This window comes from Lynx rufus, unplaced genomic scaffold (genome assembly GCF_022079265.1).
Source record: "Lynx rufus isolate CCGP_SWC_20201006 ecotype Redwood Valley unplaced genomic scaffold, mLynRuf1.p SCAF_15, whole genome shotgun sequence".
NCBI lineage: Eukaryota > Metazoa > Chordata > Mammalia > Carnivora > Felidae > Lynx > Lynx rufus.
Window position 1 is genome coordinate 6,641,192 of NW_025814829.1, and position 27,249 is coordinate 6,668,440.

At 38.9% G+C, this 27,249-nt stretch overlaps 1 protein-coding gene across 1 annotated transcript in view; it reads left to right on the top strand.

The window, feature by feature from the left end:
- EPRS1 (glutamyl-prolyl-tRNA synthetase 1) overlaps window positions 1-27,249 on the top strand; it is a 72,886-nt gene that overhangs the window by 36,527 nt on the left and 9,110 nt on the right. Inside the window, exons 17-28 of the mRNA XM_047076555.1 lie at window positions 779-896; window positions 6,091-6,447; window positions 13,782-14,015; window positions 15,055-15,317; window positions 17,619-17,670; window positions 18,572-18,781; window positions 19,166-19,238; window positions 20,748-20,827; window positions 21,059-21,160; window positions 22,188-22,343; window positions 22,825-23,022; window positions 23,500-23,673. Coding sequence (XP_046932511.1) covers window positions 779-896; window positions 6,091-6,447; window positions 13,782-14,015; window positions 15,055-15,317; window positions 17,619-17,670; window positions 18,572-18,781; window positions 19,166-19,238; window positions 20,748-20,827; window positions 21,059-21,160; window positions 22,188-22,343; window positions 22,825-23,022; window positions 23,500-23,673 — 2,017 coding nt within the window. The remainder of the gene's footprint in view (window positions 1-778; window positions 897-6,090; window positions 6,448-13,781; window positions 14,016-15,054; window positions 15,318-17,618; window positions 17,671-18,571; window positions 18,782-19,165; window positions 19,239-20,747; window positions 20,828-21,058; window positions 21,161-22,187; window positions 22,344-22,824; window positions 23,023-23,499; window positions 23,674-27,249) is intronic.

The following is a 27,249-nucleotide window of genomic DNA, read 5'->3' on the forward strand; positions in this document are numbered from 1 at the left end:
AACATTGCAGGGATACAGGACCCTATTGTTACTGAATTCTTTTTGTTTTTCCTACAAAATTTTTTTTTTTTTTTTAATTTTTTTTTTCAACGTTTATTCATTTTTGGGACAGAGAGAGACAGAGCATGAACGGGGGAGGGGCAGAGAGAGAGGGAGACACAGCATCGGAAACAGGCTCCAGGCTCCAGGCTCCGAGCCATCAGCCCAGAGCCCGACGCGGGGCTCGAACTCACGGACCGCGAGATCGTGACCTGGCTGAAGTCGGACGCTTAACCGACTGCGCCACCCAGGCGCCCCTTTCCTACAAAATTTGAAGAAATCATTTGCTTATGAATAGTCTCAGGGACAGTGGATCTTGCTAATTACTGTACTTTTAGAATTGAGAAATTCTTATGTTCTACAGAAATTCTTGTTTATAAGCAGATTAGGTATGGTATGTAGACGCACTTGCTCTAAATCAAGAATGAGACCATTAGCAGCCACTGGTGCCATTTCTGGTGACAGAGTAGCTTTTGTCCAGGAGTTAGCATGTTTATATCTATAAAAAGTTCTTAAATTGGAAGCATGCACTTAGAACTGCAAATTTTTATTTGTGTATTTATTGGTTTTAAACTACTCTGAAGAGCTTCTGATTTAAATAATAAGAGAATGGACTGTTTATACTTTGAAAAACATTAATGTAGACAGTACCATTGAATTAATCTAGGAATTCAGTTTTAATTGATGTCAGATAGTTTTGTTCAAATAAACTTTATTTGACCCTCTATTTTCTCTCTAGCCCCTATAGCTGCAAAGAAGCCCCATGTGTTTTGATATACATTCCAGATGGACATACTAAGGAAATGCCAACATCTGGGTCAAAGGAAAAGACCAAGGTAGAAACAACAAAAAATGAGGTAAATATTGACTTTTATGGATATGGCTCTAGTCATTGATATTTTTGCCCCAGGGTTTACATTCTTTCTTTACCTTAAGTAATCTCTACATTCAATGTGGGGCTCGAACTCACAACCCCAAGATCAAGAACATGCTCCACCAATTGAGCCAGCCAGGTGCCCCAAATCCTTTTCTTTTCTTCTTCTTTTTATTTTTTTTTGGAGAGAGCTCACATACCAGTTGGGAAGGGGCAGAAGGAGAATCAAGTAGGCCCCACCCCCCAGCGTGGAGCCTGACATGGGGCTCTATCTCAGAACCATGAGATCACAACCTGAGCTGAAATCAAGAGTTGGACACTCAACCAGCTGAGCCACCCAGGCGCCCCCCTTTGTTTTTTTTTTTTTTTTTTAATAACCTGTCTACTTTAGGATCGTTGTGTAGAGCTAAAGAGTACTTAGAGGACCACCTGTTCTTAGCTACTCATTTACACATGGAAAGAAAAGGAAAAATCCCTTGCCCAAGATAACAAAAGTTGTTATTGACAGAGTTAGGACATTGAAGCGGTTTTATGGTTCCCTATCTGTACTTTTCTGTCAGACTCCAGTGCCTCTGAGAGAAGAGCTCCTGATAGACCAAGGTTCAGAAAAGAGAACATGGATAGGAGTTGCCATGTTGTGGGCGATAGGTTTCTTTCTTGAATCTTGGACTCAGATTGGACACTGCCATGCTGATTTACTGTTCCACAATGATTTTCCTGTAGTACTTGATTTTCACACAGCTGTTGTGGAAAATTTAGTTTTGCAAAGGTATGACATCATTGAAAGAAATGTAGCATACTGTAAAGACTGAACCACTTTGAGCTTGTTGTAGTACATGCAAACTACAAACATGTAATGTTTGAGAGATGTTGGGTATATTACTCTGTTTACCTCAAATACATAAAATATTTTGTGGCACCCTGGAGCACCTTGATACCTGGTTTGGGATCCGTAGATGTTGGCAATTGGGTAAACACTGATGATTTGGTATCAGCGTAGAAGATACTTTGGAGGGTGGACTGGAAGTAGGGTTAGAAGATGTTATGAGTGGTAAGGAAGCCAGAGGGTGAGAGCATGGAGGATGTAAAGGAAGACATGAATTTGGGAAGTAGAATTGTTGAGACAGTAATTTCTAATTCTGTTGGGCTCACTAGGTAAATAAAGATAAATAACCTGAGCTAAGGAAGACAGAAATATGAAAGATTATTAGATGTGAGTTTGGAACTGTTTATAGTGATGATGTCGTGGCTTGAGCTTTTAATTTACACAAATATTGTGGGATCTCAGCCAAAAGAAAAAGGAAGAAAAACAAGAGGTTTTTAAAAAAAATTTTTTAACGTTTATTTATTTTTGAGAAAGACAGAGTGCAAGCGGGGGAGGGGCAGAGAGAGGGAGACAGAGAATCCAAAGCAGGCTCCAGGCTCTGAGCTGTCAGCACAGAGCCTGACGCGGGGCCCGATCTCAGGAACCTGAGATCATGACCTGAGCCGAAGTCAGGCACTTAATGGACTGAGCCACCCAGGCACCCCGAAAAATAAGAATTTTAATGGGGCAGTATCTACGTTCTGTTTTTTATAAGTATATACCAGCAGCTCTCAAACTATTTAGTCTCAAGACCCTTACATTCTTAAAACTGGACCCCTTTTGTTTTATGTGAGTTATGTTTATTAGTATTGGCTACACTAAAAATAAAATTGACAAGTTTTTAAAGAACATATTCATTTTAAAATGACAATTATAAACCCAATTATATGTTTATATAAATAACACTTTTTATGAAAAATAACTATGTTTTCCAAAACAAAATTGTGAATTAGAATGGTGTGGTTTTTGCACTTTTATGTTACTTACTTGTTTTTAAATGTTTATTTTTGAGACAGAGTGCACACATGCGGGGGAGGGGCAGAGATAGAGGGAGAAGGAGAATCTTAAGCAGGCTCCGCCCTGATGCAGGGCTCAATCCCATGACCGTGAGATCATGACCTGAGCTAAAAGTCAGTGTCTGGTGCTTAACCCACTGAACCACCCAGGCGCTCCAGCACTTTTAAATTTCTCTTTAGTGTCTGACTTAACAGCCTCCAAGACATTGCATTGTACCCTCATGAAGGACTGACAAAAAATGACAGACTACGTGTTAGTATTATTATTAAATAACTGTGGGCTTGCAGCCCTCCTTCAAAAGGATCTCAGAACTCTTTTGGGTTCAGGGTGCCTGGGTGGTTCAGTCAATTAAGTCTTCAACTTTGGCTCAGGCCATGATCTCATGGTTTGTGGGTTCAAGCCCCGCGATGCTCCACACTGACAGTGTGGAGCCTGTTTGGGATTCTATCTTTCCCTCTCTCTCTGCTCCTTCCCAGCTGGTGCTCAATCTCTCAAAAGTAAACATTAAAAAAAAAAAAAAGAAAGGAAGAAGTCCTCTGGGTTCTGTAGACCACACTTTGAGAACCACTAGTATCTGTCATGAAATAAACATGAACTGGGAAATGTGGCTACCCGTTCCCTCATTGGTCCCAGTTTCCACCTGTACCTCTCACCTTTTACATATCCTATAACGATGCTAGTGTTATGCTGTAAGTTTATGTATTCCTTTTTTATTTTCAAAATTTTATATACATTTTAACTAGCATATAGTGTAATATTAGTTTCAGAAATTTGTGTATTCCTGAAAAACTTTATGTTTTGCAAAATGGCATACTAAAAATAACAGGGCTGCTTTATTAGGGAAAATAGAGTTGGGGCAAAACACTAAGAATAAGAACCTGTACATCTCATGTAGTTTCAGTCAGGTGGTGGCTGGTTAGCAGTCATGGAAGGCTCAGCTAGGCTGGACATCACAGTGGCTCACTCAGAAAGTAACGAATGGAACAGCTGCAAGAAACCTCTTTAGTCTGGTAGTGTCCGGGTAGTGAGACTTTGTATATGACAGCTTGCGGCTTCAGAAGTGAATGTCTAGTAGACACGGTGGAAACACCATTGCCTTTTATGATTTAACTTTGAAAATCTCAGACAGTGTCATTTCTGCTGTTGTCTGTTGTACCGAGCACTCATAAGCTTGCCCACATTTCGAGGGGAGGGGACATAGACTCCACCTCTTGATGGAAGGAGTGTCAGAACGTTTGTGGATATGCTTTGGAACCTGCACAGACCCTTCTGGAAACTCAAGAACAGTTGACTGGCATTGGTGTCCAACACTGCAGTCAGCCATTGTTTGCAGCCTTAAATCTTAAGGCTAATGCCCTGTCCTTTGATATGTGGGTTTGAGGGTATTTGCCTCTAGTAGAGATCAGTGTCATCAAAAATAAAGTCTGACTCATCATAGACCCTGCTTCATCTTTTCTTTTCTTTTCTTTTTTTTTTTTTTAAAGCCCAGGAGGATAGTTTTTTGAAATTTCTTCATTTACACTTGCACCTTCATTTGATGGCTTAATGTTATGATAACAGTGTTGTTAAAGTACCACCTGCACTCAAGCCACTTCTAAAGCTTTCTCTTTTAATAGTGAGAAAGCTTTTCCCTGTATGCTTCTTTGTCTCATGTACATGAACGAACACACTGGGAGAAATCACCACCAGGTGGTGTGATTTTTCAGTGTTACCCTAATATTATTTCCTTGTTTACCAGGCATGATTGAGTCAGTTCATGTTATCAAAAATAAGTATAACAGAACAGAATGTATGTATTTTTGGCACAGAGTGGCTCCCTTTGTGTATTTTCCTTTACTGTATAATAGGCATTTATATGTGTATATTAACATTCATGGTTGTGTATTTTGAAGGAGTAGTTTTGAGTGTATGTAGGTTTTTTAAGATTTTATTATTTTTTTTTAAGTAACCTCTGCACCCAATGTGTGACCCTGAGATTAAGAGTCACATGCTGTACCCATTGAGCCAGCCAGGTGCTCCACGTGTATGTGGTTTTTGACTTACATGCTAACTTCAGAACTTAGCCCCCATGTAAAATGCAACTCTGATGCAGCTTAAGGTGCTTCTTAGCTATCCAGGTAAAGATGTCTTAAAGACCATTCAGAATGCTGGGTCTGGGGTCAGGACAGAGTCCTGGCCTAGAGATGAAACATTTTAGAGGTAATGCATGTGACTCATGAATATGGATGAGATTCTGAAAAGTTAAGTGGAAGACCATTAAAGAAAAAAGTCATGGGGAAGGTATGATGTGAGCTGGGTTTTAAATTTGGAAGGGTTTCAGTAGGGTAGAAAGCATCCTAGGTAGAAGGAAAGTATGACATTGAGAATAAAAATAGCATAGTTATTCACTATCCAGAACATATCTCTAGGTTTATTGCATACACCTTTATGTAACCATTTGCCCATAAGTATGTAATTTTATACAAATGGAGTTGTTCCACAGTACTGAGTTAAATTTGTATCAGTGTTCCGTGGAAGTCTTCCTTGTCAGTAATCGAGATATTGTCTCCTCTTTTATTTTTTTAAAAAAAATTTTTTTTTTCAACGTTTATTTATTTTTGGGACAGAGAGAGACAGAGCATGAACGGGGGAGGGGCAGAGAGAGAGGGAGACACAGAATTGGAAACAGGCTCCAGGCTCTGAGCCATCAGCCCAGAGCCCGACGCGGGGCTCGAACTCACGCACCACGAGATTGTGACCTGGCTGAAGTCGGACGCTTAACCGACTGCGCCACCCAGGCGCCCCATTGTCTCCTCTTTTAAAAAATTAATAATACCTAAAACTTCGTGATACTTTTTCTCAGGCTTTGTAACTAAAAGCTTTACACATGTTTATTACCTTTATTTTCCCATCACACTGTTGGGTTCAATACAATTATTCCTGTCTTTTAGTTAAAACCAGAAACAGCTTTTGTAAGTAATTCAGGGTTGCAGTATGTGGTGGAACAATGATTTATTCTCAGATATATTGGATGTGTCATAATTTCTTTAATCCTCTAATGGTTAAGATTTAGGTTATTTTCAGTTTTTTACTGTGATAAAAATGCTCCAGTGAAATATCTACCTACCTCTGTTTTTATTTCTGTCATTTTTCATTAAGATAAATTGTTAAGAGTGAGGTTATTTACTTAAACTTTTTAAGGGATTAAAACTTAAAAATTTTTTAGCATGGAATGTTATAAGACAATGTGTATAATTTTGTGGGAAGACATTTAACATGAATTAACTATTTCACTTTTGGTTTTTTGTCTCTGTAGCCAACTATTCCTTTTAAGGAAAGACCAGGTCCTTCTTTGGATAACACTTGTGCTACATTTGAGGATTCCTTGGTCCTTTACAACAGAGTGGCTGCTCAAGGGGATGTGGTTCGTGAATTAAAAGCCAAGAAAGCAGCCAAGGAAGATATAGATGCGGCTGTAAAACAACTTTTGGCCTTGAAAGCTGAATATAAGGAGAAAACTGGCCAGGAGTACAAGCCTGGAAATCCTGCCGCAGTGGTACAGAATGTTTCTTCTGTATCAGTAGCACGTCCTCTGGAGAGTAAATCTCTGTATGATGAAGTTGCTGCCCAAGGAGAGGTGGTTCGTAAACTGAAAGCTGAAAAAGCCCCCAAGGTCAGTATGCTGGAATGAGTCGAGACAGCATTGTGAGGAAGCTCATGAATTCAGATGGTCTAGGATGGTCGCGTCTCATCTTCTTTGAAGACATGCTGTGTATAGACTGTCTGCTTGAATATTTTGGCGGAACAGTTAACATCTACTGATGCCTGCTGTGTGCCAAGCTCGAGATACTAACAAGCAGCAGCTCACCATCTAGTTGCGAGAGGTGTCAGGGAAGAAACATACACGCTGTATCCCATGGGACACGACTGTAGTCCTGTATGACGTGTAAACTGTTCTCCCCAGTGTTTGTGGTGGTTAAGTGGCAGGGAAGGAGGAAGCAGTTCATAAAGGATATTTAAAATAGTCCTGAGGTAGAGGAAGCCCTTTATGGATGAACAGAGTTCAGGGAAGGTACTCTTTAAGTGTAGATCCGTGCTTCTCAAGCTTCATTGTACATCAGAATTACTAGAGAGCTTGCTAAAACACCGATTGCAGGGTCCCACCTCCTGAACTTCTGCCTCAGTAAGTTCACGGTATGCAGAGAATGTGCACTTGTAAACAGTTGTCCAGGGGATGCTCGTGCTGCTGGCCTGGGGCCGGGTGTGGAAGACACACACTGGCAGGGGCAGAGAGGTATGAAGGTTCAAGGTGTATTCAGGGAGTAATGGGTTGTCAAGAGGTTTTGGACCAGTGACTATTTCTCATTCTTCTCAGGGGAACCCTAAAGCGATACTAAGTTTTGACTAAAGTATACATATTATTCTTGTTTTAATGATATCTTTAGGCAAAACATTTAGCCAAATGGATGGTAGCACTGAGTATGGAACAGGATTGGTTGCTGTGAGAGATGAAAGGAATGGCATCTGTGGTAGAAAAGGGCCATATTTAATAATCAAGGTGTACAGTTCTGTTCAAACAGTAGTGTAGTTCTAAAACATGACCGAATGAGTAGTGCTGTAACTGGATATAATTCAGTCCCTCTTAAACTTCCAAAATTATAGGCTCTGGGCTGTGACAAGAACACAGAGAGGTATGGGGAACTCTTGGACTTGACTTCTGGTGCTGGAGGGGATTTGTTGTCCCATCAGTGTCCTGGGCTTTGGTTGGAGAAGAATGGAATAGGAGGTTTCCTCACCTCATTAACAGTTGCTAGGCCTCTGACTAGAAACTATCCCCCTAAGATTCTTTCTTTCATGGACATTTGACCTCTGCTGAAGAGAAAATGCTTTAGGGAAGTCTTAGGGGTTTGGTCCAGAAGTTAATGTTTTTCTCTCTATTGTGAAGTGTGATAAATCTCTTTTTTCTCTTTAGTGAGCCTGTTGGAAGTCCTGCAGAGCCATGACGATCTCAAAATAGCTCTGCTCCTAGGAATAAATCCTGGAACTTAGGACATAAATCCTTGGTATCTCCTACCCTCTGGCAAGGTTAGGAGTATTTCCACTCTGTACATGATCCACTCTATAGATCAGACACAAGCTGTGGACCCCTCTCTAGATGTCATTTGAGGGGAAGAGCGTTGGTCTTTAAATTCCTTCATTCTGAGGGGCTCCTGGGCGGCTCAGTCGGTTAAGTGTCTGACTTTGGCTCAGGTCATGATCTTGCGGTTTGTGAGTTCAAGGCCCGCATCGGGCTCTGTGCTGACGGCTCAGAGCCTGGAGCCCGCTTCCGATTCTGTGTCTCCCCCCTCTCTGCCCCTCCCCTGCTCATGCTCTGTCTCTCAATAATAAATAAACGTTAAAAAAAATATTAAATTCCTTCATTCTGAGTAGAGTATATTGAGATTCTGTGCTGATTCTTGGACAGCTAATTATGTGTGGGGTAGTAACAGCAGTAACCGTTATATGTAGGGCAACAGCCAGCTACACCTCCCATCTCGTTGAGTAATGGATTATGGCATACTTTCCTGACACAGCATTGTCAAGCTTATGAAAAGTCCGCCTATGGGTAAAAAAATCTGTGTCTTTGGTAATTAGTCAGATACTTTTACTAGGTGCTTTTTGATCATGGTGACTGTGATACTGAAATTAAGCTGACTTTAGTTTAACCTTGTTTTAATTGAATGCTTAAAATGCACCATAGCAGTGTTTTAAAATACTGCTTGTGTTTTTTCTTCTCTAAATGCTAACAGTGGCACATAGTGCTCTTTCCTGTTCCAGAGAATCGGCCCAGTTGCTAGGAACGGACGGTGTTATTTAGACCACATCTGGCACTGTGGACTACACACTGGTGCTGTTCTTGCATTGACTCCTCCCCACAGCTTTGTTCAAGAGTGTCCAGATGATGCTCCCTTTTTTATTGGCTTGTTTTAGTAACCAGTAAGAAACTGGATCTGAAAGTAACTTCCTGAAGTTTACAAAGCCTGGATTCTAATTTGGCAGTCAAATTCCAAGTTACTTCCCTTTAGAGGTGATGGGAGTGGTGTATTGCATTAGGAACACTAGAGAGTTCTGGTTTTACCAGTTTATTAATTTATTAAGCAAGTCCGTACACATTTTACATTAATAACTTGTCTAAGCCTCTTAATTCCATTTCCTACAAAAGTAGTTCTTCTGTTAAGTCATGTTCAGTGGCTAAGTAAGCGATAGTTACAAGCTTCAATTAGACTTTTCTTTTTCTGTTTGTCCATCCTTCTGTTCTCCTCCCCCGCCTCCCTCCCCCCACTTGAGGATCAGAAACGTGATTCTGTGTAGGAACGTGTAAGCATAAAGGCAGAGTATAAGCAACGGGTAGGCAAGGAATGAAAACCTGGAAGAACCTACCTTCAGTTTCTCCTTCAAGTCCACCTTCTGCTCTTTTCCTTTCTCTCCTGCTCAGTAGGTTGTTACAAAACAGTGGATCAGGCAGATACAGTGCGAGTTGCATGTCTGAGAATACACCAAAGATAAAGTAATTTGCATGCTGAGTTATTTAAAAATGGAAGTCACTTTTCAGATTTGAAATACTAACTTTTAAAGCTCTAAAGTTATAGCTTCAAAAAATAAAACTTTGATAAATAATAAAACACATTTCTCTAATTTGAAATCTAAATGAATGCAGTTTGAACATGAAATTACAGTGTTGCTTGAAATGAGAGTCAGAAAATTAAGGGCTTTATGGAATACTTAACAACACTTTAAACTCTGGGACTGGGTTTGGCAAACTGTAGTCTGCACCTGTGTTTTGTAAGTGAAATTTTACTGGGACGCAACCATGCGTTTTAGTTTACATATTGTCTAAGGCTGTTTATGGGCTATAATTGCAGAGTTGAGTGGTTATAACAGACTCTCAAAAACCTACAGTATTTTTTATTGACCTGGCCCTTTATTGGAAAGTCAGCTGACCCATCTCTTAGAGGACAGAGTTTTGAGAAGCTTTATGGTAATGACTTTTTTAATTGAAGTAATAAATGGCAGCAAAATCAAATGATTATCATGTTAAATAAAAACTATTTAGGGGCACCTGGGTGGCTCAGTTGGTTGAATGTCCGACTTTATCTCAGGTTATGATCTCACAGTTTGTGGGTTCAAGCCCTCATTGGGCTGGCTGCTGTCAGCACAGACCTGTCTTGGAGCCTTTGTCCTCCTCTCTCTCTACCCCTCCCCTGCCCATGCTCTCTCTCTCAAAAATAAAAGAAAAACTTAAAAAAACAAAAACAATTCACAGTTGTTTCATCTTGTTATTGACAGCCTCTTTTTGTCCAATCCCGTCCCAGTGGACAGATGTTGATCGTCTTTTACTTCTGCACTTACAGCATTTCAGTTCATGGCATGTTTTTTATGCCCCCAGTAATTCATCTTCAATATCCCACCCATCTGTGCTCTTTTATATTTTACACCAGTGTTTGTGGTTTTAAAACCCAAATCATAGCTTATCTGTATTTGGCTTAAGGAAAGGAAACCCCATCATTCTACCCCTTTGTCTGGTAAACAGGCTATTCTAGGAAACCACTGCCCCTCACCCCTACCCCAAATAGCCTTAAGAATTCTAAGGCCAAAAAATAAAGATTAAAGGGGGAGAATATAAGAAGAAACAAACCCATCCTTTTTCTTGACAGATTTTGAGCTTCTTGTTTAGGATTTGTATGTGGTGGGTTTCTGCTATATCTGTATTTGGTACTTGATGCAAACTTGCTTTTGCTCTAAACAAGTATAAAACCATCCATCTTGTCTGTGAGACCCAACACTTCACAAGACTGACTACAGCTTAGGGATCGTCTAGGAAAATCTGAGGAGTTTCTATTGATTGATTTGTGTCAGAGAAAAGTAGCAGATACATTGTGATTTAGGTAAATGAACTATTAGCTGAGAAACAGCAGAACAGGTGTTCCAACCCGACTCTAGTCTGGGTCCTCTGTTGTGCTGGATTGGCTCCTGGGATTGGGGTTCCATAATTGGGTTGGTTGGGATTTCAGTAAATTTAAGTAGATTTAAATAAAATTTATTTAAGCTAAATACAGGTTTCTAATTAGTTGACTTAGGAAAAAAAGACCCTTCTTTGAAAACCTGTGAACTTTTAGTTCGCTAATTCTCCTAGCAGACTTTTTTGTATGAGACCGGCTTCATTTCTTTCTCTCCTCAACTTGGGAGGATTCCTGCTTTGGATTGTCATCCGTCCTCCCCCACCAAGTGAGAATCTGCTTCCGGAGTCATTATCACTGATGTGTGCAGGTGTAGTTCTCTCGAATTATGTTAGAAAGGAACAAAAAGTGGGAAAACGTTTATTACAGAGTTGGAAAAAAGTATTTTTTTTAAAAAACTGTTTTCGCTGATAATTAAAGTGCTCAGGCCCTTTCAAAAGGTTCTGTTCTTAGAATTTTAAGTTGGTAAAGTTCTAGGTTTTTCGTATTAAAGTTCTTTCGTTCCCCATGGAGAAAGGTTCCGTCTAGTGGCTGCTGCCTACATGGCTGTTTGGGTACTTCTCAATCTGCAGTCAGCTCTCATCTGCAGATCATGTTTACTTCCTCCAATTCCCATCTTAAACTTTCTCATTCATCTGCATCAACAATTATTTACTGAAAACTTTTCGTGTTTGATTTGGCACACGTTAGATAAGTTTAAAATGATCTTTGTCTACTAAGAACTTAAAATTTATCAGCATACGCTTTGTAGGGTTCTGTTGTTTACTCTTGTATGGAGTAGTACCATCCAATTTCCCTTTGTAAATGCCTCTTATTCCAGAAAACTAGAATATTAAAAGACATTTTTTCCTCATTGTAGGAGTCATCATCAAGTAAGAATCAAAGATATCTTTTGAAAATGCCGTTTTCGTGGCATGGCAGGAGTGAACGGAACACTTAAATCATTGTTTCATACCTTCTGTGATGCTTGGCAAACTGTGAGGGTCAAGATCACAGACTCTAGAATAAACCCTAGATGAAATCCCGGCTCCACTGCCACTTAGTGTGTAACTTTGGGTAAGGTGCTTAGTCTTTCTAAGCTTTACTTCTTGTATAAAATGAGTCAGGGTTGTTTTGAGAAATAAAATGATCCACGTAAAGCACTAAGCATAATGTCTAGTGCGCAGTAAATAAATAGGCCATCAAATGATAGTGCTAATTTTTTTATATTGATAATTCTAATTAAGAATCTTTAGATACCTTGTAAGTCATCAGATAAAACTGCATAGGGAGTAGTATAACTTCATTGTTTTGAAAAATAACCTGAATAGAAAACTTAGTTACCCACAGTATTCCATTTCTCAGTTGGAGGGGATATAAGTATATATAATTTAGTCTATTTTTAGAATATCATATAATAATGAAGTGATGGACACGTTAGAATTTTCTTCTTTATAATATTTTGAATTGTAATCTTGCCCAACAAGGTTTTTGTTTTTCTTCATGAAGTGTGTGCCATTTGACTTCAGACTCTGGTCAATACTTGCTTATGGTGTAGATTGGAACTTCTTTCAAAGGCCTCTTTTTGTAGAAGTGGTTGCAGGAAAGTCCCTTAACTTTTTTCCCATTTTCTTTCTTTTAGCTGATGGAAGTTTCTTTTTCTTCTTTTATGTATCACTAAGTGTGTCTTATTTCTTATGGACAGGTAGATTCTGCTGTGAAAATGCTTTTAACTCTTTTTTTTTTTTTTTTTTTTTAGTTTTAAGTTTATTTATTTATTTTGAGAGAGATCATGAGCAGAGAGAGAGGGAAAGAAGGAGAATCCCAAGCAGGCTCTGCATCACCAGTGTGGAGCCCAACATGGGGCACGAACTCGTGAACTGTCAGATCATGACCTGAGCCCAAACCAAAAGTCAGACGCTTAACTGACCGAGCCACCCAGGTGCCCCCAAGATGCTTTTAATTCTGAAGACAGAATGTAAGCAAGAGACCGGTCAGGGGTACAAATCAGGCAAGCTGCCGGCTTCTCTTTGTGTGATTTCTCCTCTTCTGAGTGGTACCGGGTGTGACAGACTCTACTTCAGTACCAAAACGTTGTATCATAAGTGACGAGGAAATGTCACTTGTTGATTCATAGATGCAAATTCTTTAAAGGTATCCCAGTGCTTCCTGTAGGCCTTTGACCCCAGTTGTGGTAGTTTCCTGGTTTCTGTTGTGTTGCTTTTAGCTGTCTGGAGCATTGTCATAATGTAGCCGTGAAGCTTGGCTAGGGTAATTTAGAGGCCCTTTTTCTCTCTGATTGATAGATGCTTTGCCTTTTCAGTGGTATCTTGGTCTGTGTTTAGACAGTACTACCATTCAGGTAAGGCGTCCAGCTTGGACCCTTTGCCTGTGTTGTCCTCTGCTGGCATCACAAGTGTCTCAGTTGGGCTGAGTGTTTCATTCTTTTTCATTCTGATTATGTTGAAGTATCAGAGGATGATGTATATAGGTTAATGTCTAATTAAAACCTCAGCACACCTTCCCATTGTATTATAAATTTTTAAAAGAATAATGTAACTGTTCTTTACTTGGGCCCAAATTGGTTTGTTTGTTTTAATGCTGTATTTAGTGTTTGTTTACTAGGCTAATGAAAATAAGGTTTGTGTAGCAAAGCCGTTGAGCTGATCTTTGTTCTGATTTTGTAAATGCTGACTCCACTATTTATAGACCCAGGGCTTGGACACTGACAGTTTGCTTGGATATTCTATTATTTATTTGTCTGTTTACATATGTAAAATGAGAAATTATGGTACTATGTGTGTGTGTGTTTACTTTTATGACTTGTATAGAGGATTATAATTTGATTTATGTTTTCAACATTTTTTTTTAGCTTTGATCTGTTACTTTATGATTGAGCTCCTTTGTTGCTTGGGTTTCTCCATGATTATTTATAGGAATACTTTGATAGAACAAATGATTTTTAATAATCATTGAAATTTTCAGAAATTTCACAAAGTTTCAAATAATTGTTTTTTGTCTTTCATTTCAGGCTAAAGTAAATGAAGCTGTAGAATGCTTACTCTCCCTGAAAGCTCAGTACAAGGAAAAAACTGGGAAGGAGTACATTCCTGGTCAGCCCCCATTATCTCAAAGTTCAGACTCAAGTGCAACCAACAGCTCCGAGCCTAGGGGTCCAGAAACACCAGAAGCCAAAGTTCTTTTTGACAAAGTAGCTTCTCAAGGAGAAGTAGTTCGAAAACTTAAAGCTGAAAAAGCTTCTAAGGTTCGTGGGGTATTTAGTTTGTATTTTTGTTTTTTACATTACAGGCTATTTTCTTTGCCCAGAACACTTTCTGGCCCATCAAATCTAAGTTCTGCTCATGTATTTCAGTTCTCAATTCTGTGTAGTAGAGAAGCCTTCGCTGACCATTTCTCTCCCCAACTAGATTTGACTGGACAGTCTCTTATATAAGACTCTGCCTTTCTCTGGCATAGTACTTAAACCCTGTGTATTTTAGCTGTTGGTTCAATTGTCCATTTCTCTCTAGGTTGTGAGATCCTGGAGAATAGGGCCCTAGACTCTAGCAGTGCCTGGCCCATTGTAGGCCCTTGATGTCTGCTCTTTGTTTTACTCATTCTCCTAAAACTGAATCAGTCTCAGATGGCAGGTTTTATTTATTTTGAGCTCTGGTGTAGTTTGTGCTAATTATATTCACTTCCTAGGAGTAGGATTTTTTTTTGGTACAGATTTGTGAGTGGGAAACAGTAAGTCATTACAGGTTTTGAAGTTTAACCAGTAGTGCAGAAACTTGATTACTGTTATTTTTCTGATTGTGAAATGCTCAACATGTATAGTTTAATGGCTCCTAACTTAAATTGCAGTGGAGTGCTTGTTACATACTAGTGCTTTCTTACAGAACTTTCTCTGATGGCGGGCGTGTTGCGTAGCAGCTCTGTCCAGTACTGCAGTCACTAGCCGTGTGTCGCCATTGAAGACTTGAAATACGGCTGTTGTGACTGAAGAACTGAGTTTCAAATTTTATTTACTTCACATTTAAATAGCCGTGTGTGGCTGGTGACTGCCGTTCAGATAGTGCAGTGATAATACTGTTTTTCAGTCCCTCTTTTGCATAATTCTGTTCCTGTTTATCATATTTTTTTGTTCTCAGTAGTTAGCATATTTAATGTTCGCCACCCCTACCCTATTCCCCTCTACCTTTACTTGTGTTTTCAAATCTGCTTATGAAGCTTCGGAGATGGGTGCTTAGTCAGTGATTTGAATTAAATATTATCTTCTCTTTTCCTCTTTTGTTAAACTGAAGGAGCAGGTAGATACGGCTGTCCAAGAACTCCTTCAGCTGAAGGCACAGTACAGATCTCTGACAGGAGTGGAGTATAAGCCAGTCTCTGCCACTGGGGCTGAGGACAAAGATAAGAGAAAGAAAGAAAAAGAAAATAAATCTGAAAAGCAGAATAAACCTCAGAAACAAAGTGATGGCCCAAAGAAAGACTCCTTAAAAAACCAAGGAAGTGGACTGTCATCAAGTGGAGCAGGAGAAGGGCAAGGGCCTAAGAAACAGACCAGGTAATAAAGCGTGGAAGCTTCAGTAGGAGTGAAGCAAAGCTTTGAATGAATTCAGCTCTTAAATGGCTTTTTTAAAAAACAAATTTTGCTTAGTTTAACTGTCACATGAGGTTGGAGAACGCTAGAAGTATAGTGCCAGCAGATAGCTATTGTCGATCTTCTGTTTATTTAAATAGGTAACAGATTCGTTTGCTTGGTTCAGGAATCTCAGAATATAGAAAGCTCAGTGAAGTCTCACTCTTACACGTTTTGTCCGTCCTTCCCAGTTTCTCCTACCGCCATAACGAGTTGGTAACCACAGCTAGTCTCTTCTGTAACCACTGACAGGTGTTCGTTTGGTCACACAGTAAAAACAAATATATATAAACAATCCTTTTTTCCTCCCTTTTAACACAATTGGTAGCCTGACAGTAGTCATTGCTTTTTACCTTAAGCAAATTTTTTGAATGAAAATCTTTTATGGAATGACAACATCATTCTCAATAGGATTTTAAATTTGGTTGGTTAAATACAAAACGAAGGTGTTTTAAAGACAAAACAGTGGCATAGATGGTGTTTCAGTATGTTCCAGTTCGTAGGAATAATGTAATGCCCCTGTCTGTGATCCCCATGGCAAAATTAGAGTGAACTTTGTGCCAGCTTCCTTTCATGGCTTAATAAAAGGAGAAAGCGGCCATTAGCAACTGCTATTGTGAGATCTTTTGGTTTTAGATTTGTTTAGCTGATTTTAAAATTCTGCCTCTTGGGGCGCCTGGGTGGCGCAGTCGGTTAAGCGTCCGACTTCAGCCAGGTCACGATCTCGCGGTCCGTGGGTTCGAGCCCCGCGTCAGGCTCTGGGCTGATGGCTCGGAGCCTGGAGCCTGTTTCCGATTCTGTGTCTCCCTCTCTCTCTGCCTCTCCCCCGTTCATGCTCTGTCTCTCTCTGTCCCAAAAATAAATAAACGTTGAAAAAAAAAAAATTTAAAATTCTGCCTCTTAGCTCTCACATCATACATGCAGTATCTCCTTAAACAGAATATAACGGTGGTTTTTCTTGCCTTTTGACTGGGTGGTCAGATTTATAGATTATAAAATAATAGAAGAGAGAACAGAATCTCTCACCTTTTACCTCTTTGTGAAAGGGTCAAGTTTCATGTAGGCATCTTGTTGAGCTGTGTCAAAAGTGAAACAGCAGAGAAGTCAGATATAAATACATTAAGATTTTAAGCCAGTAAGCTTTGTTGGTAACTCTAAAATGTAACTAATGGGTGAATTTTCCTATGTGGATCATAAGCCACAGTGCTTGAATAATTACTGATGTTCCAAGAAAAGGATTCTCATCTGGAATAGTTTTTTTTTTTTTTTTTTTTTAATCGCAGATCTAACTTATTTTAGAAGCATCTGTCTGTGCAACTTTTTTTTTTTTTTAAACATTGATTTATTTTTGAGAGACAGAGACAGCATGAGCAGGGGAGGGGTAGAGAGAGAGGCAGACACAGAATCCAAAGCAGGCTCCAGGCTCTGAGTTGTCAGCACAGACCCTGACTCGGGGCTCAAACTCATAAACTGCAAGATCATGACCTGAGCTGAAGTCAGATGCTTAACCAACTGAGCCACCCAGGCACCCCTGCAACTTTTATTTACTGCAATTAAAAGAAAAATTTGTAGGGACAACTGGGTGGCTCAGTCCATTGAGTGTCCGACTCTTTGATTTCTGCTACGTCATGATCCCAGGGCCTTGGGATTGAGCCTCGTGTCAGGCTCCGTGCTGAGCTGGGAGCCTGCTTAAGAGTCTGTCTCCCTCTGCCTCTCTCCCCCACTCATGTGCTCTGTCTCTTTAAAAAAAAAAAAAATAGACCATGTAAAGCTTATTTATACACAGACAGCTATTGGTTTTTATACTTTTTGTATGTTACTTTCAGTGGGACACTGATCTTGCTAATTATAATTTTTTTCTGGATTTTGGTTGGTCAAAGATTCTTCTTTTTAGTGAGAGAATCCCATGTAAGTAGATTCTTTATTACAGATACATTGCCTTATAAATTATAAAGGACTTTGTAAAAGAGATGTCTGCGTTAAAATCATAGCTGTTCTTGGGCTTGACTTTCCTAGTTCTTTGTGGACAGTACCTTACCACCTTTAAGAGATGGTAAAATTGTTTTCTAGGTTAAAAACTTTATTTTGGGAATGAATATACAAGAGAGATACATATGGAAATAACTCATACTGAAGAGAAACTAATCTGTTTTGAGGCTTATTTTTATTCAACCTACAAGCAATTGATGAACGAAGGGATTCATATTTTATTTTTCATGCCTGCAGGTTGGGCCTTGAGGCAAAAAAAGAAGAAAATCTTGCAGATTGGTATTCTCAAGTGAGTATTTTATTCAGTTGATTTTTATGTTTTAAATTTCTCAAAGACTACGTTGTATTTAGGTTCTAACGTTCAGACAAAGTAATAATGTGTAATGTCGTTAGTAATATATAGTGTAGTCCTTTAACGTGTCCCAGTTTTCAAAGCATGTTCACATAAAGCATTGAATTGAGAAGTAGCCCTATGAGATAGTCATTATTCAAGGTTGTTTTTTTTTTAACGTTTATTCATTTTTGAGAGACAGAGTGTGAGTGGAGGAGGAACAGAGAGAGAGAGACACAGATTCCAAAGCAGGCTCTAGACTCTGAGCTGTCAGCACAGAGCCCGAGGCAGGGCTTGAACTCACAAACCGTGAGATCATGACCTAAGCTGAGGTTGGATGCTTAACCGACTGAGCCACCCAGGCGCCCCATGGGGCACTTAGGCTTTAAAAAAAATTTTTTTTAATGTTATTTATTTTTGAGAGAGACAGAGACAGAATGCGAGTGGGTTAGGGGCAGAGAGAGAGAGGGAGACACAGAAGCAGAAGCAGGCTCCAGGCTCCGATCCATCAGCACAGGACCCGACGCGGGGCTCGAACTCACGAACTGCGAGATTATGACCCGAACCGAAGTGGGATGCCTAACCGATGGAGCCACCCAGGCGCCCCTGTTGTTATTTTTTAATGGTGAGGTAAAGGGATTAATCCAAAGTCACAAAGATAGTAAACAGAAGAAGCAAGATTGGAATTCAGATCTTAAGAGTTTAGGGCTTGGTGTTTCTCAGCCAAGGAAAGTCCATTTTACGGGCACAGTAACAGTGGAAGCCTTCAGATTTGAAGCTTGGTTATCATTCACTTGGCACTTGTAGTGTAATTTTGGTTTAATTTAGGCTTCACAGACTATATTTTTCTTTTAAAAAGGTCATCACAAAGTCAGAAATGATTGAATACTATGATGTAAGTGGCTGCTATATTCTCCGTCCCTGGGCATATTCCATTTGGGAATCCATCAAGGACTTTTTTGATGCTGAGATCAAGAAACTTGGTGTTGAAAACTGCTATTTCCCCATGTTTGTGTCTCAAGGTGCATTAGAGAAAGAGAAGACTCATGTTGCTGACTTTGCCCCTGAGGTAAGTCAGCTTGCTTTATTTATTTTTACAGTTTTCTCATCAACTCGAAAGTGTATTTTCAGTTTACACTTGAATGGTAATTTAAATGGCAAGTTACAACAACCAGTTTAGATAAATAAATATAAACCATTTTTAAAAGTATATATATATATTTCTGTCTTCAGGGCAAGTTACAGTTCTGTTTGTTACATTAACTGGCTCTTACTTTTTGCTAAACATTTATAAGGACAGTAAGTGTCTGCTTTTCTTACCATGAACAGCAGCAATTATTTTAACTTGCCTTAATTTCTCTAGCAAAAATTGAAGTAGAGATTTGCCTGCATTAGTGCTGTTTTTCTAAACTGCTGTTTAAAAAATGTGTGGAAAATGATTTTCTCTTCCTAGGTTGCTTGGGTTACACGATCTGGCAAAACAGAGTTGGCAGAACCAATTGCCGTTCGTCCTACTAGTGAAACAGGTGAGGATGGGCCTTGGAGCAGGAGGGCACTCACTGGGACACTAGAGGTGGCTTCTAGAGTCGAGTCTCAGTGTCTGTTCTGTGATATTTATAATTCTTGTTGACGGTACAGAGTTGAACGAATGTTGATAAAGGTGAATGTATACTGAGGTTACGTAGAATTTTATTCTGTGTGCAGTAGTCATTAGGACGAAGGTGGTTTTTTAAAAATAAAAAACACTAATCATTTTTTATTTGATGCTGTAACTTTTCAGAACTTGCCAAGAATTTGATTCTTGGAATATTTTTTTAATGTTTATTTATTTATTTTGAGAGAGAGTACGAGCAGGGGAGGGGCAGAGAGGGGGAGAGAGAGAATCCCAAGCAGGGTCCTCACTGTCAGTCCGGAGCCCGACATGGGACCTGAACCCACGAACCATGAGGTCATGACCTGAGCCAAAATCAAGAGTCCGACACTTAACCGACTGAGCCACCCATGCGCCTCTCTTGGAATTGATAATAAATTTGCAAGCACTGATGTTTTATGCCATATTTTCTTAGGAATTTTTAGTTATTTTAACACGACATTCATATTTGTATAGGTTTTTATAGGTTCCTAAGTGACTTCATTTCCATGGTGTGTTATTCTTAAAGTAGTGAGTGGGAGAGGTGGAGGCAGCTGTTGTCTCAGTTGTGGAGGTAAAAAGAGGTCTCTGAGGTTGAGTGGTTTTTCTAAAGTTACATGTAGTGAGTAGGAGTGCCACTTGGAGGTTTTGAGTTTTGGGGTTTGTCAGTGTTTTGCGAAGTGATTATCCATCTTTAGAATGAGGGATTGTTTGCTCTTTATTTCATACTTCTAGGGATAACTCTTGTATAATATAAGGATGCATTATTGAAATTATGACCCCAACTGTTTTCAGATAGGCAGAGTTTTATTTATTTTAGGAATTATAGGTAGTCGTGAGTACCTATAATAAGACCGACACCTTCCCTTAAATTAGCAGTTCATGATAAGAGCTTCCATACTTTGGATAGATGCATTGAATAGGTTTACTCTAAATAGATAAAATTTAACTTGCTGGATTCAGCAAGTTATTTAACTTCTCTATGCTCAGATTCTGCATCTTTAATGATGAGATTCAAGTATCTACTTTGTGGATTGAATGAGAATTGAACAGTATAATGATGCAAAGAACATGACATAGAACATGATATATACTCTTAAGATCTTCACTTAGTGTTTTTGAAAATAAAACAGCTGAAAAGCAGTCAACTTTAATGTCAAATGTAAATCCCAATGTAAAAAGAACATAAAATAAGGTCAAGTTTAGATAGATTTTCTCGACTAATCCGCTTTATGCAAAATACAACAATACCTTTTACTTACCATTACATACGTCAGATACACATTTACACAAACATCATTTTAATTTCTGGTAATTATGTTGTTGGTGTAACTGTTAGCAGCCTTCAAAGAGAAACAAAATCTTCAGTGATTAACTCTGCCTGTATTTGCCTGTATCTTTTCAGTAATGTATCCTGCGTATGCAAAATGGGTGCAGTCACACAGAGACCTACCCATCAGGCTCAATCAGTGGTGTAATGTCGTGGTAGGTACACACTCTTTCTTCTATTCTTTCATTCTTCTTCTTACTCATTTTTTTTTAAAGCACATTTTGTTTCTCCTGATTTTTATATTCAAGGGATTGGGAGAATGGAAGTATTTTTTTTATTACAGTTATGGATTACAATTATGATTTCTGATTACTTACCACATGAAATTGTTAATAAAAATTGAAATGCTCTCCATAATGATGAAATTATATTCCTGCCTCTTCCAGCGTTGGGAGTTCAAACATCCTCAACCTTTCCTACGTACTCGTGAATTCCTTTGGCAGGAAGGGCACAGTGCATTTGCTACATTTGAAGAAGCAGCAGAAGAGGTATAAAAAGTTATCTTCCATATTAATTATGTTCCATTTCTTTGTCCAGGCTGTGCTTTTTTATTTTCCCCCAGCTGTAAGTAATACAGTGCTGTCTATTTGTATAGAAATCATTCAACAAATAAATATAAGTTGAAATATAATCTGATCTCAAAATAACTTTAAAAGATAATTTCCTGGTATAATTGTTTTGTTACTTAAAATTTATGTATTACTTGTTAAAAGGAAAAAAAGCAAGTTATTTACTTATTTATTTAGAGAACACGAGTGGGGGAGGGCCAAAGAGAGAGGGAGAGAGAGAGAATCCCAAGGAGGGTCGGTGCTGTCACATGGCGCCCAACGTGGGGCTTGATCTCACGATCTGCAAGATCATGACCTCAGTGGAAATCAAGAGTCAGATGCTTGACCAGCTAGCCACTCAGGCAGCCCTTATATTTTCAAATGAAAGTATTTTTGGACTTCCATGTATAGAGGAAATTATAATCCCAGGGGTGAAATTAATTATTCTTCAGAAGATTTTCACCCTGGTTACTATATATTTTTATATCTTTCATAAATGTTTCTTTTTATTTTTTTTTAATTTTTAAAAAATTTATGTTTATTTTTGAGAGACAGACGGCATGAACAGGAGAGGGTCAGAGAGAGAGATGGAGACCCAAATCTGAAGCAGGCTCCAGGGTCTGAGCTGTCAGCACAGAGCCCGACGCGGGGCTCGAACCCACGAACTGTGAGATCATGACCTGAGCTGAAGTTGGAAGCTTAAGCCACCCAGTGCCCCTATTTTTCTTGTATTCTAAACTTATGAACATTTAAAAAAATTATTCAGTTTCTTTTACACTACTTGGTTGAATGTTTTTCCATAATAAATACACACTAGCTGCTTTAGCCTTCCCATAAAAAAAAGGTATTTATTGTTTGAGATGCTTGTTCCACCACATTTAGTTTTAAATAGTGCAGTTTTATAGACCTTTAAGAAATAAATACAACGTGAATTTTGATCGCTTTCACATTTAAAATGTTGTTACAGGTCTTGCAGATACTTGACTTATATGCTCAGGTGTATGAAGAGCTCCTGGCAATTCCTGTTGTAAAAGGCAGAAAGACTGAAAAAGAAAAATTTGCAGGAGGAGACTATACAACTACCGTAGAAGCATTTATATCTGCTAGTGGAAGAGCCATCCAGGTATCAGCAAAGTGTGCAAGCGGTTCATAGGGACTATGAGCATAGCCTCTGGGCACATCCAACAGACTGCAAGTCGTCAGAGAAGTAGACCATTTTCAAACAAATCAGTACATTTCATGTGCTTCCTGGACCATATAATTTCAGGTTCTCTGTCCCATTCTTCTCTAAATCTCTGAGGTCACTTAGTTAAGCAAAGGCTTGTATCCTGAATTACCAAAGCACGGATTCTTTTTTAGCCTTTGTAGTTGAAATTAATCCTATGAAAGGGACTGCTCCCAGCAAATACACTTCTGTAGTGTTTTTTTGACTAATCCTAGTCTCTTTGTTGTATCATTTATGCTTTAAGAATTTACTTAAAAAAAAAAAATCAAGGAAGCTAAGTTTATATATCTAGTGTCATTTTGGGTGTGTGATCTTATAGAAATCATTTTCAGAGGCATGTTGGGGTTATTAAAATTAAAGCTTATATTTCTATTTTTAGGGAGCAACATCACATCATTTAGGGCAGAATTTTTCCAAAATGTTTGAAATTATTTTTGAAGATCCAAAGACACCAGGAGAGAAGCAGTTTGCCTATCAGAACTCCTGGGGCCTGACCACTCGCACTATTGGTGTTATGACCATGGTTCATGGTGACAACATGGGCTTAGTATTACCACCCCGTGTAGCTTGTGTTCAGGTAAGGAAAATATTTCTGCTTATCATTCCTTTTATAAAATACAAGCCCTGTTTACTAAAGGAAATTTGAAAGGGTGATTTTCTGAGTATCATTCAGGTAGATTTTGCTAACATAGAAACGGCATAGAGTATGATCTGTTAGTATTGTGTAACTACGTGTATCATTTCTGTTATTGTTTTCTTTGCTCTTAATTTTTAGCTGCTTTTTAGGTAAAACTCTTTCAGAAATCATTTTTTGAAATGACTTACAATAGGTTTAATGAAATATAGTAGGTCAAGTAAAAATGCATTTAGCATAGAAAAGTAATGCAGCTGAGTGCTACACGTTCAGTGGAGATGAGAAATCACATAAGTTGATCCGTGTTAAAATTTATAGTCCCTACTTGGTTTTGACATCTGGGTGTCCCGCAGCAGTAAGACTTTATTACCTTTGTACACTGTTTCTTTGTATAAATTTGTGACATTGTGCTGGTTCTAGGTGGTGGTTATTCCTTGTGGCATTACAAATGCACTTTCTGAAGAAGACCGAGATGCTCTGATTGCGAAATGCAATGATTATCGAAGGCGGTTACTGAGTGTTAATATTCGAGTTAGAGTTGATTTGCGAGATAACTATTCTCCAGGTTGGAAGTTCAACCACTGGGAGCTCAAGGTAAATTCTTCAGTTGTATCTTTCCCTTCCACACTCCCAGTTTGGAGTTAGAGCTTCTTTATGCATATGCTTTTGTGAGACATAAGGCTTCTCATTACATTTCTCTGTTTGGATAGTTGTTTTTTTTCTTCTTCACTTAAACTTCACTTAGACAAAGTCCAGATCTTTGTTACAGCGAGGGATACCTAAAGCTTACATATTTTCTAAATTTAAAATCTTTTCTGTGGAAGCTTATTTTTATTATGTTAGAATAAAAATGATCTTAAAGACCTTCTATATGATCAGTAAACTTAAGACTGTTATACAAAAATGTTTACATCAAGAATTCGTATAATAATAAGCTATTTAAATATTTAAGCTATTTGAACAGTAAGACTGTCAGAATAATGGTGCATGGTTATCACCTAGCTGACATTGTAAAACATCAGAGATTATTATCGTATTTGGTTTTTCACACCACATTGTTTTTCAACACCAATTTGTTGGTTTTTATTTTGTATATTCAAGGCTAAATTCTGGCTTAATGTTTTAATACGAATTTCATTGATTGCACATTGTCATTAGTAGAATAATCTATATTGTTAATTCCATTTTGTAAACTTCTGGGATTTAACTTGATTTCATATGCTTTGTTTAACAAGGGAATCATATTAGATTTAGCAGTGAGGAGTCGAGAATTTATAAACTTACAATCCAGGAAACATGCGAGAAGATGTAGTGATACTGCAGCTGCAAGCTGGTCCCAAGTGTGGAAGCTCAGCAGTATGGGGATTATTCGGTGTGAACACACATAGGGTTCCCCAGATTGCTATTAATGGCCCAGTTTATTTTAACTGGCCCCTAAGGTAAATCTTCTGTGCTAAAAATTAGTAGTTATATTCATTCTGCTTCCCTTCTGTGTAAAGTGCTTTTTCCTTTACTTACTCTCCTACGTTTAATGAAGACTTTAAAGATAAATGTTTTCTCTGCATAACTTGCCTTTAACTGCAGTGTTTTTTGCTTACTTAGAAGTAACTGTTGTGTGATTCTGGTGGCAGCTCGTCTGAGCCCATGAGTACTTAGAGGAGAAACTTACTCTTTGCTGCTGGCTGGATTGAAAGGGGAAAAAAAGGCATCCGTATTCACTTCTCCCTTCTGTGTTGTTCCCCTTTCGTCTCCCTTCTTCTCTTAGAACCGACTTGACTTTGTCCCCGTCACTCTTCTTTTTCATATCCTGCTGAACCTGTACCGTGAAGGGGACCTCTTAGTAGGAGTTGGCTCTCCCACAGCTTCCTTGTCTACAGTTCTCAGGAAAGAAAACAAAGCCCCTGTGTTCCAAACATGATTCCGAAAACTAAGGAACACCAAGAGAGTTCTCCAGTTAGTGAAAAGTATTGACGGCACTTTTTAATGCCATTTTAATCTCCGTTTAGTCCTAGAATTCCTGAGAAAAGAAAGTATTTTGAAAGATCTAGATTCATACTCATTTGGTAGTAACTAATTTTATATAGAGAGGCGGTGGGGGTGGTGCGGGATATGTACTGTGAGACTCAGTTGAATAACTGGGGATACGGTTTGGTGGTGAGACCAGACCCTGCGACCCCCCACAACTTCCTTAATACCTCTTCCTGTAGTAGGAAAATAGAAAGGGGGAAAATAATATGAGTGAATTAAGTACTTTTCCTTTTACTGTGTTGGATCATGTTGTGTTGCTATTGAAAAGAAAAACAAGCAAACAGCCTTTTATGAGTAAATTCGTAACTTGTTACTTAGAAAAAACTATCAACAAAATCTATGCCTCTGCTATGGTTTGGCCTCAGATTATCTTTCTAGCTGTTATTTTTTGTTAACCTCCTTTCATACATCCTTGTCTCTGTTCTCAGACAGTCTCTTTTCCACCTCTGTGTCTTTGCTTGTGCTATTTCTTCCACCTCGGTTGTAAAATTTGCTATCGTGAAACAATCATACATTTTTTTAATGTGTTTTGTAATGTTTTAATTTATTTTTGAGAGAGAGAGAGAACAACAGAGCATAGGCAGGGGAGGGCCAGAGAGAGAGGGAGACACAGCATTCGAAGCAGGCTCTAGGTTCTGAGCTGTCAGCACAGAGCTCGACGCCGCGGGGCTCGAACCTACGAACCGTGAGATCATGCCTTGAGCCGAAGTCAGACGCTTAACCAACTGAGCCACCCAGGCACCCCAGACAGTCTCAATTTTGTGACAAGCATGTATAGTACAAAAAATTAATTTTTCCTTCCTGAACCAGTTGAAAGTAAGATTCTAGCCTGATGCCTCTTCACTCTATGAACACAAAATTGGAGAGTTAACATTGATCCATTACCAGTGAGTTTTTGAACCCCATTGAATTTTCTCAGTTGTCCCCTAGCGTCTTTCATAGCAGAAGGATCTGGTTCAAAACTGAGCTACATGTAGTTACCACATCTTGTTAGTCTTTTTTATTCTGGAATAATTCCTTAGGCTTTTCTTTGATTATCACCATCTTGACATAGCACTTTCCACATTCACCTTTTAATCAATTAAATAATACATATTTTTGTTTTAAAAAAAATATTTTTGTGGAGCCATAGTTTCTCATGTCATTCAGTGGATTATAATCTATTACAATCAGTATTTTGAGGCTCAAAGTATCTTTGATACGACTCATAAAATCCCTTAAAGCTGACTTTTGAGCATTTCCTTGCTGTCTGCTACTAGAATTAGTCGTATCTCACAGAAGCCCTGGTTCTCTGAGCAGAGATGGTATTTCATGCTGGATGCACTCATCACTTTTGAGCTGTCCCTCTTTCCAAACCTTCTCAGTAGACTGGGCTGCAGACTGGGGATGTGCACGCACACACGCACGCACACACACACAAAAAAAACATCTGTGTTTCTATATCTATGTAATTTGATAACTGAGAGTTCACATTAATACTTTCAATTCCAGTAAAAAAACAGGACTCATTCTAGTTTTCTCCCATTCCAGGTTTTCACTCCCTTCTCTGACAGTGAAACACCTAGCTCCAGTTATCCTTAATACCTTGATTTATTTGATCAGCCCCTCTGTATGCAACCAGTCTCTCTCTGCCTTTGCCACCCACTCCCCACGTGAATGCCCTTCCCATCCCACAAGGGTGGTGTCACTCCATGCCAGGCTCTTCTCAGGCCCTCTCACCCCACTCAGGCTCTGACGCCCTGCCCTGGGCTGCCACGGCTCTCCTTGTCCAGTATAGGATCCATCTATTGCTGTTAGTTGTCAGTGTCATTTTAGTTTCCTTTCATCAGGAGTAGTTCATCAGCCTTTCTTTGCCATTCAAATCCCAAAAATGGGCATTTTTGTAAATATAGGTCAGTTATTTCATAGAATGTTCCTCAGTTTTGATGAAATCCTTCATTAATTTTTGCCTTCTGTAGTAACGTTCTTCTCTCTTCCAGCTGAGGGTGGTCTCCCACTTCTGATTTTCTGTACTTACTGTTTGTATGCGTGCCTTATTTGCCTGGCAAATGGGAAGTTCCTGGAGGACAGGATCTGTTTTTTATCCCTCTTGTAAATCTCATTACACTCAACACTATTACACGTGCATGTACATTGGGTAAA